Source organism: Panulirus ornatus, chromosome 9 (genome assembly GCF_036320965.1).
Source record: "Panulirus ornatus isolate Po-2019 chromosome 9, ASM3632096v1, whole genome shotgun sequence".
In the NCBI taxonomy this organism is placed as follows: Eukaryota; Metazoa; Arthropoda; class Malacostraca; order Decapoda; family Palinuridae; genus Panulirus; species Panulirus ornatus.
Window position 1 is genome coordinate 13,126,537 of NC_092232.1, and position 12,081 is coordinate 13,138,617.

Here is a 12,081-nt window from a genome sequence, read left to right on the forward strand (position 1 = left end):
TCTGTCCTTATCTCTCAGGTTTGTAAATACAAACATGATAACGTCAGGTTGTAGTGCCCTTGCATTATTTGAGTGATTTTGCTTTTATAACTGCGCCTCCATCCCTTAAATAAGCGGAGGATGGTCCACAGACCAAATGGGAGAGCTTAAGTGGTCCGCATGCAAGAAAAGGCTACACACTGAAGTACATGAATAAGCTGTGCCACAGTCGACTTTGTACATACTGTAGTCCTATCTTCTGCCTTGCATCACTTTCGTACTTCAGAAGGAAATTTCCATGACAGTGTTGTTCGGTAGCGTTTTGGTGTTCACTAATTCTTGTATGGGTGATTTCGTCACTTTATAGCAGAAATACAAGGGTGGAATCTGTAGCTATTGTGTTGGTACCTACACTACCACAACTTACTACATCATTCTCTGTAACACATGAAGAAATTTCCATGTGGCAAAAGGGTAAGGGATAATGCAAAAAAAAAAAAAAACTTTTTTAAAGACTTTTATTCTTACTCGGTTCTGTCTGCCCGAATAAGAAATCCTATCTCATTTCGAATCTAAACTTAACGTGAAACGAAATAGAGTTAAGAAAAAGATGCAGTATTTAATGAACTTGATGAATAATGCATATTATTACGATTATTCTAACCCCTTTTCGTCCCTCGAAAGGGAAATCATAAATGTATATGCGTCTACGGACAAAACTCCTTTCATTATAGCTATTGTATGTTTTATATTGTCGAATGCCAACTTCGTTCTAATCAAAAAAAAAAAAAACCTCCCAACCCGGACCAAATCCTGTAAACACGACCTTGTTGAACACACAGCCTTTCATTAAGCCTCGGTGTTAACTCGCTACTAATCATGATTTTTAACCAGGTCCTTGTCTATTTCACAAACCATACCCAACCATACAACAGACTTGCAAATAAGTAAGACTGACACTCGATCCTTTACAAAGCCTAACACAATAGCCGACCGCGCCACCTGCCGGGGAAACCCATGCAACATGAATACAAAGACCTGATGTTGATTGCGGGGGTACGTGGGGGGTTGAAGCTCCTCCCATCGCCCACCACTAACCCCTCATGTGCTGCGCTGTATAAGAAGCGTGGGCCCGCCGAGTTAAAGCAGTTTTTCGCGCAGCATTGCCCAAGAAGGTTAGTTGTCTCGCAAGTTTCAGTGACTTTACGCATATCTTCATTCGGAGGATACCTGGCAAAAGCGTATTATATATATATATATATATATATATATATATATATATATATATATATATATATATATATATATATATATATATATACTGCCCAAGCGTCTCGCTCTCCAGGCCAATCAGCCCGACACATGCCCCCCGTAACAACAATACTCCCCCAACTTTGCAGACGTTTCATCCATAACAATGTTCTGCCTTGGATACTTGGGGAGTATCATAACTTGGCGTAATAGTTCTTTTCTTATTCATCTTGATATGAAATCCAATCAGTTTTTCAACAGGTGTAAACCACTTATCGAGTGAATTGCCAACTGAGGCATTGTGTTGCCCAAATGATGTAAACACTTTCCTCACTATGTAACGTATATGTGTTTCAAGCCGTGGACCTTTTGTGCACTCTGTATCCTCTTTTGCGCCAACGGCCACTTAATGGTTAGAAGTGTACAATGAAAAAAAAAGAAAAAAACCGCTCGCGGCAAAAATCAAAATCAGTCACGGCCAGGACAGTTTCTACTCTGGCTTGGCGATAGCAGTGTGTACAACCTGTGCGCTGGTATTTGGATTTGAAACTTTGTGGGTTGTTTACAATTGGTGAGGCGCAGATATATATCATCTCTGGGGATAAGGGAGAACGAATACTTCCCACGTATTCCCTGCGTGTCGTAGAAAGCGACATAAAGGGAAGGGGGTGGGGGGAATACTCCCCTCTCGTTTTTAGTTTGCCAAAAGGAACAAAGGAAGGGGTCCAAGTGAGGATGTTCTCTCAAAGGCTCAGTCCTCTGTATTTAACGTTACCTTGCTAACACGGGAAATGGATATAGTATGAAAACAAAATTATTTCTTTTTATCAATTTATTATACTTTGTCGCCGTCTCCCGCGTTAGCGATGTAGCGCAAGAAAACAGACGAAAGAATGGCCCAACCCACCCACATACACATGTATATACATACACGCCCACACACCCACATATACATACCTATACATTTCAACGTATACATAAACATACCTTCATCCATCTCCGTCGCCATCACGCCACACATATAATGGTGCCCCCCTCCCCCCACGGGCGCGCGAGGTAGTGCTAGGAAAATACAACAAAGGCCACATTCGTTCACACTCAGTCTCTAGCTGTCATGTGTAATGCATCCAAATCACAGCTCCCTTTCCACATCCAAGCCCCACAAAACTTTCCATGGTTTACCCTAAACGCTTCACATGCCCTGGTTCAATCCATACACAGCACGTCGACCCCGGTATACCACTTCGTTCCAATTCACTCTATTCCTTGCACGCCTTTCACCCTCCTGCATATTCAGGCCCCGATCGCTCAAAATCTTTTTCACTCCATCCTTCCACTTCCAATTTGGTCTCCCACTTCTCTTTCCCTCCACCTTTGACACATATATCCTCTTTGTCAATCTTTCCTCACTCATTCTCTCCGTGTGACCAAACCATTTCAATACACACTCTTCTGCTCTCTCAACCACACTCAATTTATTACCACACATCTCTTACCCTTTCATTACTTTCTAGATCAAACCATCTCACACCACATATTGTATTCAAACATTTCATTTCCAACACATCCACCCTCCTCCGCACAACCCTATCTATTGCTCACGCCTCGCAGCCATATGACATTGTTGGAACCACTATTCCTTCAAACATACCCATTTTTGCTCTCTGAGATAACGTTCTTGCTTTCCACACATTCTTCAACCCTCCCAGAACCTTCGCCCCCTCCCTCACACTGTGACTCACTTCCGCTTCATGGTTTCATCCGCTGACAAATCCACTCCCAGATATCTAAAACACTTCAGTTCCTCCAGTTTTTCTCCATTCAAACTCACCTCCCAATTAACTTGTCCCTCAACCCTACTGAACCTAATAACCTTGCTCTTATTCGCATTTACTCTCAGCTTTCTTCTTTCACACACTTTACCTAAGACAGTGTCACCATCCTCTGCAGTTTCTCACCCGAATCAGCCACCAGCGCTGTATCATCAGCGAACAACTGACTCACTTCCCAAGCCCTCTCATCTACGACAGACTGCATACTTGCCCCTCTCTCCAAGACTCTTGCATTCATCTTCCTAGCAATCCCATCCATAAACAAATTAAACAACCATGGAGACATCACGCACCCCTGCCGCAAACCGACTTTCACTGGGAACCAATCACTTTTCTCTCTTCCTACTCGTACACATGCCTCACATCCTCGATAAAAACTTTTCACTGCTTCTAGCAACTTGCCTCCCACACTATATACTTCAAATATCTTCCACAGAGCATCTCTACCAACTCTATCATATGGCACATACAGATCCATCTGTTTTTCTAAGTATTTCTCACATATATTCTTCAAAGCAAACACCTGATCCACACATCCTTTGCCACATCTGAAACCACACTGCTCTTCCCCAATCTGATGCTCTGTACATGCCTTGACCCTCAATCAATACCCTTCTATATAATTTCCCAGATATACTCAACAAACTTATACCTTTGTAATTTGAACACTCGCCTTTATCCCCTTTTCCTTTGTACAGTGGCACTATGCATGCATTCCGCCAATCCTCAGGCACTTCACCATGAACCATGCATACATTGAATATCCTCACCAACCAGTCAACAGCACAATCACCCTCTTTTTTTTTTTTTATATAAATTCCACTGCAATACCATCCAAACCCGCCGCCTTGCCGGCTTTCATCCTCTGCAAAGCTTTCACTACCTCATCTCTAAAATTTAACGATACTCTCACCCCAACTCTCATTTGTCCTCTTTTTCACCTCTTGCACCTTTCTCTTGACCTCCTGCCTCTTTCTTTTATACATCTCCCAGTCACATGAATTAACATTCTAACACTGATTTTAGGTAACATCTAGGAATCTGAGTTGTTGATACCAGAATGCCTTAGCAGTCGTGCATTGACTTGTGTTGTTTGCTGGCAGATGATTCGTGAGCTGGCGTGCGCACTCCTGCTGTTCGCTGGGGTCGTCCGCGCCTCCAGCGTCGTGTGCAACCTGGTCAGTACCTATTGTCTTATATTTATGTTCACATGTGTAATCATTAGTGCTAAACTATATCTTTGGAAATCATGTGCATAGAAAAGACAGCTAGGCTGATTAGCTATGATTACATTAAATCTAATTACACCAGAGAGTGTGGGACACATTTATATAGTTCCTTTATTTTCAGAATCATAGGTGTGTGTATCATGAATTATGTGTAGACGGCCTCATAAACACGGATGGGTCAGGCATAATAGACCCGCGCACACCGAAGCCCGTGCCTGATAGCGTGAGTACACCGTAGCGTTTTGTATGCAAATGTTAGTTATATCTACGTGTATATATATATATATATATATATATATATATATATATATATATATGTATTAGTAAAAGGGGCTAATTTGACCATCCTTCTCCCCAGGTGCCATATCCTCGGTGCGAGAAGATTGGAACAGTTTGCTGTCGTCATCCAGACAACCCAGACGGTCCGGACGTGATAGTGGACGATACGTGTCCCTTCCACCATAGGTGCGTCTCTACTGCGAGTTGTATCAACGGAGAGATCAACACCTCCGGGATCGGCTTGCTTGACATACGCATCAATCAGAACCTGGTAAGTGGCTTTGAGGATGTCACGTTTTCTGTTGCTCTGCCTTACTAGACGCTGTCGTCATATAGTCTGTTCGATCTTCGACCCCCAACATTACTAATAATTCTCAAGCCGAAGATCTTTTACTTACATCTAATCATCACTGCAGGACTGCGTCAACCCAGAGTACTCAAGTTCGCCAGCTGTGTGCTGCAGGAACCCCGGACCCGCGGACAGTTGCCCTGCGACCCACACCTGCGTGCCCAGAGACCAGTGTAATGGTGCCATCACAGACCCCCAGGGAACATACATAGTGAGGACGGCTATATGCTTTGTACTTTTTTTCCTTTTCTTTGCTAACCCTGTCCCTTGGTGTCAGTCATACTTAACTGCCTTACCCACCTGGGCGAGGTAGAACCAGGAAAAGACGATGAATTGCCTTTTATGTACACACCTAATATCTAGCTCTCATCTGTAATGCACCGACACCAGAGCCCACCATCGACAGCCATACCTCAGAGACAGTGCCATAGTTTATCTTCGCCGCTCCATCTGCCTGGTTCAGCTCACTGGCAGGACGCCCTCCTCCCTCTCTACCATACACCACATAGACCTGATTCATTCTGCTCAAGGCACACCTCCAGCCCTCCTGAATGTTCGAGCCTTGTTACCCCCAAAACCTTCCTCATTCTATCCTTCCATCTCCTCACTCGTCCCCACCCCTTCGCTCTCTGCTTATCTGATACATATATCAGTTTAGTCTTTTCTTCGCTCATCCTTCCCATACACCCACGAGCCATTTCAGCACACTTTGATCAACCTTCTTAATCAGACTGCGATCATCATGACTCTGATATTGTCATTCCTTACGTGATCGATTTCTTTCACACCAAATATCGTCCTCGGTCATTTTCATTTCCATCGCATCCACCCTCCTCCTTTTCTTTGCATTCAAGACCCAAGAGTCACATTCGTACACTACCGGCAGCACTAACATACCTTCAGACATGACATACCATTCTTTATCGTTACAACCACTGATCTCTCCTTTCACACGCTCCTTAGTATACCCAAGACCTTATCTTCCCCTCCAACCTTTGACTCGCTTCTACTCCTACGGTTCTCTCCTATGCTAATCCCACTCCAGATATCAAACACACTTGACTTCCTTCAGGTTCTCCCCATTCTAACTTACACTCGCACTATTCTGACTCGCCCTTTGCTGCGACTTCATAACCTTAATTCTGTTTACGTGAAATCTCGTCTTAATTTCACATTTCTAATCCTGACAACAATCTCTGAAGGGTGCCACCTGGGCCTTGTTTTCTGCAAACGGAAACTGATTCACCCAGGCCCCACTCCCCAAACATAATACAGACCCGCTCCTCACTCCAAGACTCAGGCATTCACCTTCCTCACTAACTCGTCCATGAACAGATGAAGCAGCCATGGTGGCATCACACACCCTTGATGCGACCAGCTTCAACTGGGACTATATGCATCCTCCTCCCTTCCGGCTCACGCACTTGCTTCACTCTCCTGGCAAAACCTCTCTCCATATCCTTCCAAAACATTTTCTTTCTGAAATTTCGCAGTACCCTCTCATCCCATCTTTCAATTGCCCCCCCCCCCTTTTTTTTTTCTTTTTAGCTTCCATACCTTTCTCTTGATTCACTGCCGTTTTCTGTTGTAATCCTCTTAGTCGCTTGTACTCTTTCCTTGCAAATCCGTCCATACACCTCTCTTTTCTCTCTTACAAGTGATTTAATTCCTTCATTCCACCATTCACTACCCATTCTCATCCTTCCATATCCCATCTTTTGCATTTAAACGCTATTGCCTAAAATCTTAACACTCCTTTTCCACTTACTTTCCACTCCTTTAGTTTCTCTACTCTCGTATAATGATATTCTTAACTCAAACCCCTCCCTCCCCTCTCCTTTGGTGTGTCATCCAACGGTTTATTTTCCCAACTCGTTCACTCTTGCCTCATCCTTTACACATGTCATTTTTTGTCCTCCTAAACTCACCACAAACTTTCACACTGGCTCTCACCAAGAATATGCTCACCCATTCCACCTGTTGGCCCAATCATCCCATTCACATCCAGCCACCTCTCTTTTATACGATTGTGATTAGAACATAATACAGTAATACCCTTTGACTCCCGACTCCACTCTGCTACGTATACTTGTGTTCCATGTCACCGAACTTCACTCGGCACAAAACTCGACAGTTTTTCCCTATTCTCATTCACACCAGGAACCATAAAATCCTCAGTTTGTACCCTCAATCGCCACATTACCCACATGTTCAAGTTCTGCTCCCCAGCATCTATACTGCCATTGCACTCCCTCATTTCCTGTCAGTATACACTCCTTTCATCTTCACTCCTCCCATTTGCAGGTGCACAAGCTCTTTCATACCCAGCTTTTACTTCTACCAACAAATGCCTTAAACTCGCTCCCTTACACAGTCCTATGGCTCCTATCTATCTATCTATCTATCTATCTATCTATCTATCTATCTATCTATATATATATATATATATATATATATATATATATATATATATATATATATATAAGTCTTTAATATTTGATCGCCGTTTCCTACGTTAGTTAGCGAAATAGCGCCAGGAACATTTGAATACAAAAGAAAGTATTTACGAATGTTTGAGAAAGTGAATAAGCTGTCTTTTGAAATGTGGCAGGTCATAGTTATTGGGAAAGATATGAGAGAATAGAGAGTTCCAGAGCTTCGACGTGTGGGGAAAGAAGCAGGTATTAACAGAGAACTGGATTGTTGCTATCCAGTGTCACTCATCAAACCAAAATTACAGTGTTGATGGCAAAGGGTTTGGTAGGACGCGTCCTATGATCAATTTGCTACATGAACTAAGACCGGAACAACAATACTGATCTCAATTAATTGGAGCATATTACTATATCTTCTATGATACGTGCGTGCGTTTCTCTACTGTTCATTTTGAATTCTTTGCAGTTGTTATGTTTTATTGCAAAAGGAAATATAACCATAGTTTAAGGGTTCTTCAAATTTCAGAATAAGTTACCGTTTCATCTCAATGTACTGTTTGAGCAATAGCAATCTTTCTCTCAAAATTACTGAGCGGCACACCGTCTGGCCCCCATAACGCCTCGTTACTCTTGATCCTCATGATTTGGTGCAACACCTCACGCGGAGTTATAAGGTCGTCCAAAGCTGGTATGTGCACATCACTATGTAATGCGTCAAGATCGGGTTCTCGCACACCAAGAGGGTTAAGAATTTCCTCAAAATGTTTAAATTCCTTCTTAGGGGGTCGGATGTACCTACGCATGCTTCTAAGAAGAAGGCAATGTTTTGGTTTTGAAGCAGAATTAGAACCGACGAGCAAGCACAGGTGCGAGTTCAGAGGCGCGCTTAGTACACGGGGATGGATGCCATCAGGATCATAAGCCTTGCTTGTGTCCAGAGGAGAGAAACGCTTTTCGGAAAGTCCGAAAAGAAATTACGGCAAGAGACATAGGTTTAGTAAGAGGGGCACCAAGGGGTGAAGGATTGTTACGGGAACCAGAGTTGCTTTGCCTACGGGGGAGACAGCTATAGTACCGTCAGAACGGACAAGTGAGGGAAAGGTAGAGCGACAGAAGCTTTTACCAATGCACTTAGCTAAAGACCAGAAAGACCCATCAGTGGATGACGGGGAGAGGTTATCACACTTCTTTTAGATAAAGGAACGCTTCGCCACCAAGAGTAGCCTACTTGCAGTGATTACGGGCAGTGGCAGAAGCTAAATGGGAGTATGAGGAAGGAGAGTTTTTTTATAAGCACCGTCATGCTTGACGTTTACCTTATCGTGTAACTCTTTTACTTTCTTGACTCATATTTACATAATTCATTTCAGCATAGAAAGGCCATTAGCACCAGATCTCTGTAACTTGGTCAAACGATAGAATCAGTGGTGTCAAACCGGTTGTCTGATGACCTTCAGTATCAACATGATAACAGTGATGAGTTGATTATAGATTACTCATATATGAAGTTTATTTCCTATCCAAGAATAACGGGAGAAAAATGTCTTTTTTCAGGAGTGCAATATCGGCGCAGGTTTGACGGGCGTGTGTTGCAGGCAGCCTCTGGAAACCTGCCCTCAGAAGTTCGTGTGCCTACCGGACGCCTTGTGCAAGGGAGAAATACTGGACGTAACGGGCGCATCCGTACCTCACCATCAACCCGGCTCCTGGGAGCGGTGCCTCATCAGCGGCAGTATTCCAATTCCCGGAGTCTGCTGCACTAACCCCTCCGAAGAGACAGAACTCCCTCCAGCTGATGGGTGTGGTATCAGCCATCACAGTCTGGGCACTCGCATCAAAAACACAGACCTCCACCTCTCCCAGACAGGATTCGCAGAGTTCCCATGGCAAGGCATTATTTTCGACACTAACCTCGCCTTCAAGTGCGGGGGATCCCTGATCGGTGACCAGTGGCTGCTGACTGCCGCCCACTGTATCCAGGGCTCCCAACCGAAGGATCTCCTGGTGCGCCTGGGTGAATGGAAGATCAACAGCAACGATGAGTTTGGTCAGTCCCATGACGTCGGCGTGGAGTCCATTACGGTCCACCCAGGTTTCAGTAGCCGCAACTTTCACAACAACATTGCTGTCTTGAAGCTGGCTGCACCTGTACCGTATAAGTATCACATAAATACCATATGCCTCCCGGAGTCAGGGCAAGTCTTCCCCGCTGGCGAGCGCTGCTTTGCCACCGGCTGGGGTAAGGATGCATTCGGAGACACAAAGACTCAAGTTGCACTGAAAAAGGTCGACTTGCCACTCGTAGCACATGGCAATTGTCAGGAGCATCTGAGGAAGACCCGCTTGGGCTACGAGTTCATACTAGACAAGTCCTTCCTGTGTGCCGGAGGAGAGGAAGGTAAGGACACCTGCAAGGGTGACGGAGGAGGACCCTTGTCGTGCCTGGATCCTAGCACTGGCCGCTACGTCCTGGTTGGCATCACCGCCTGGGGAATCGGTTGTGGCCAGAAGGATGTTCCAGGCGTATATGCAGATGTGCAGTACATCCGCGACTGGCTGAAAGGCATCGTCGGTGTGTGAGGAAGCACCCAAAAGCTGTGGCATATAGTGTGTACAGCTTTAGCGGACTTCATACTTTCTGCTCTGTCATCAAGTCAAATCTAATCTTTCCAAGATGTCTTCCACATCTTTGGTATTACAAAATTGTGCCATATTGTAAAAGAAAAAAAGGTTGTATAATCTGTGATACATTTTCCAATAAATGAAACGAGTTATTCCACCTTGGTATTGATTTTGATCTAAGTCTTGATAATCGCGCATATATATATATATATATATATATATATATATATATATATATATATATATATATATATATATATATATATATATACATATATATATATAAGTAGTGGTGATGTGAGAAGGAGATGGAGTGAGTATTTTGAAGGTTTGTTGAATGTGTTTGATGATAGAGTGGCAGATATAGGGTGTGCAAAGTGAGAGGGTTAGGGAAAATGATTTGGTAAACAGAGAAGAGGTAGTAAAAGCTTTGCGGAATATGAAAGCCGGCAAGACAGCAGGTTTGGATGGTATTGCAGTGGAATTTATTAAAAAAGGGGGTGACTGTATTGTTGACTGGTTGGTAAGGTTATTTAATGTATGTATGACTCACGGTGAGGTGCCTGAGGATTGGCGGAATGCGTGCATAGTGCCATTGTACAAAGGCAAAGGGGATAAGAGTGAGTGCTCAAATTACAGAGGTATAAGTTTGTTGAGTATCCCTGGTAAATTATATGGGAGGGTATTGATTGAGAGGGTGAAGGCATGTACAGAGCATCAGATTGGGGAAGAGCAGTGTGGTTTCAGAAGTGGTAGAGGATGTGTGGATCAGGTGTTTGCTTTGAAGAATGTATGTGAGAAATACTTAGAAAAGCAAATGGATTTGTATGTAGCATTTATGGATCTGGAGAAGGCATATGATAGAGTTGATAGAGATGCTCTGTGGAAGGTATTAAGAATATATGGTGTGGGAGGCAAGTTGTTAGAAGCAGTGAAAAGTTTTTATCGAGGATGTAAGGCATGTGTACGTGTAGGAAGAGAGGAAAGTGATTGGTTCTCAGTGAATGTAGGTTTGCGGCAGGGGTGTGTGATGTCTCCATGGTTGTTTAATTTGTTTATGGATGGGGTTGTTAGGGAGGTGAATGCAAGAGTTTTGGAAAGAGGGGCAAGTATGAAGTCTGTTGGGGATGAGAGAGCTTGGGAAGTGAGTCAGTTGTTGTTCGCTGATGATACAGCGCTGGTGGCTGATTCATGTGAGAAACTGCAGAAGCTGGTGACTGAGTTTGGTAAAGTGTGTGAAAGAAGAAAGTTAAGAGTAAATGTGAATAAGAGCAAGGTTATTAGGTACAGTAGGGTTGAGGGTCAAGTCAATTGGGAGGTGAGTTTGAATGGAGAAAAACTGGAGGAAGTGAAGTGTTTTAGATATCTGGGAGTGGATCTGGCAGCGGATGGAACCATGGAAGCGGAAGTGGATCATAGGGTGGGGGAGGGGGCGAAAATTCTGGGAGCCTTGAAGAATGTGTGGAAGTCGAGAACATTATCTCGGAAAGCAAAAATGGGTATGTTTGAAGGAATAGTGGTTCCAACAATGTTGTATGGTTGCGAGGCGTGGGCTATGGATAGAGTTGTGCGCAGGAGGATGGATGTGCTGGAAATGAGATGTTTGAGGACAATGTGTGGTGTGAGGTGGTTTGATCGAGTAAGTAACGTAAGGGTAAGAGAGATGTGTGGAAATAAAAAGAGCGTGGTTGAGAGAGCAGAAGAGGGTGTTTTGAAATGGTTTGGGCACATGGAGAGAATGAGTGAGGAAAGATTGACCAAGAGGATATATGTGTCGGAGGTGGAGGGAACGAGGAGAAGAGGGAGACCAAATTGGAGGTGGAAAGATGGAGTGAAAAAGATTTTGTGTGATCGGGGCCTGAACATGCAGGAGGGTGAAAGGAGGGCAAGGAATAGAGTGAATTGGAGCGATGTGGTATACCGGGGTTGACGTGCTGTCAGTGGATTGAATCAAGGCATGTGAAGCGTCTGGGGTAAACCATGGAAAGCTGTGTAGGTATGTATATTTGCGTGTGTGGACGTATGTATATACATGTGTATGGGGGTGGGTTGGGCCATTTCTTTCGTCTGTTTCGTTGCGCTACCTCGCAAACGCGGGAGACAGC

General features: G+C 44.0%; 1 protein-coding gene across 1 annotated transcript; it reads left to right on the forward strand.

The window, feature by feature from the left end:
- Positions 1-1,131: 1,131 nt before the first annotated feature.
- Positions 1,132-10,131, forward strand: LOC139750225 (inactive CLIP domain-containing serine protease A8-like). Its single transcript, XM_071664715.1, has 6 exons — positions 1,132-1,154; positions 4,166-4,240; positions 4,413-4,514; positions 4,650-4,841; positions 4,987-5,130; positions 8,909-10,131. The coding sequence occupies exons 2-6, from the start codon at positions 4,166-4,168 to the stop codon at positions 9,932-9,934; spliced, it is 1,539 nt and encodes a 512-aa protein (XP_071520816.1). The 5' UTR covers positions 1,132-1,154; the 3' UTR covers positions 9,935-10,131.
- The last annotated feature ends 1,950 nt before the right edge of the window (positions 10,132-12,081 follow it).

Excerpts from the sequence above, each read along its gene's own strand:
- LOC139750225 (XM_071664715.1), top strand. The coding sequence starts at position 4,166 with ATGATTCGTGAGCTGGCGTGCGCACTCCTGCTGTTCGCTGGGGTCGTC. Across the intron at positions 4,241-4,412 it reads CCAGCGTCGTGTGCAACCTG|AATCATAGGTGTGTGTATCA; the intron begins GTCAGTACCTAT and ends CTTTATTTTCAG. Across the intron at positions 4,515-4,649 it reads CGAAGCCCGTGCCTGATAGC|GTGCCATATCCTCGGTGCGA; the intron begins GTGAGTACACCG and ends CCTTCTCCCCAG.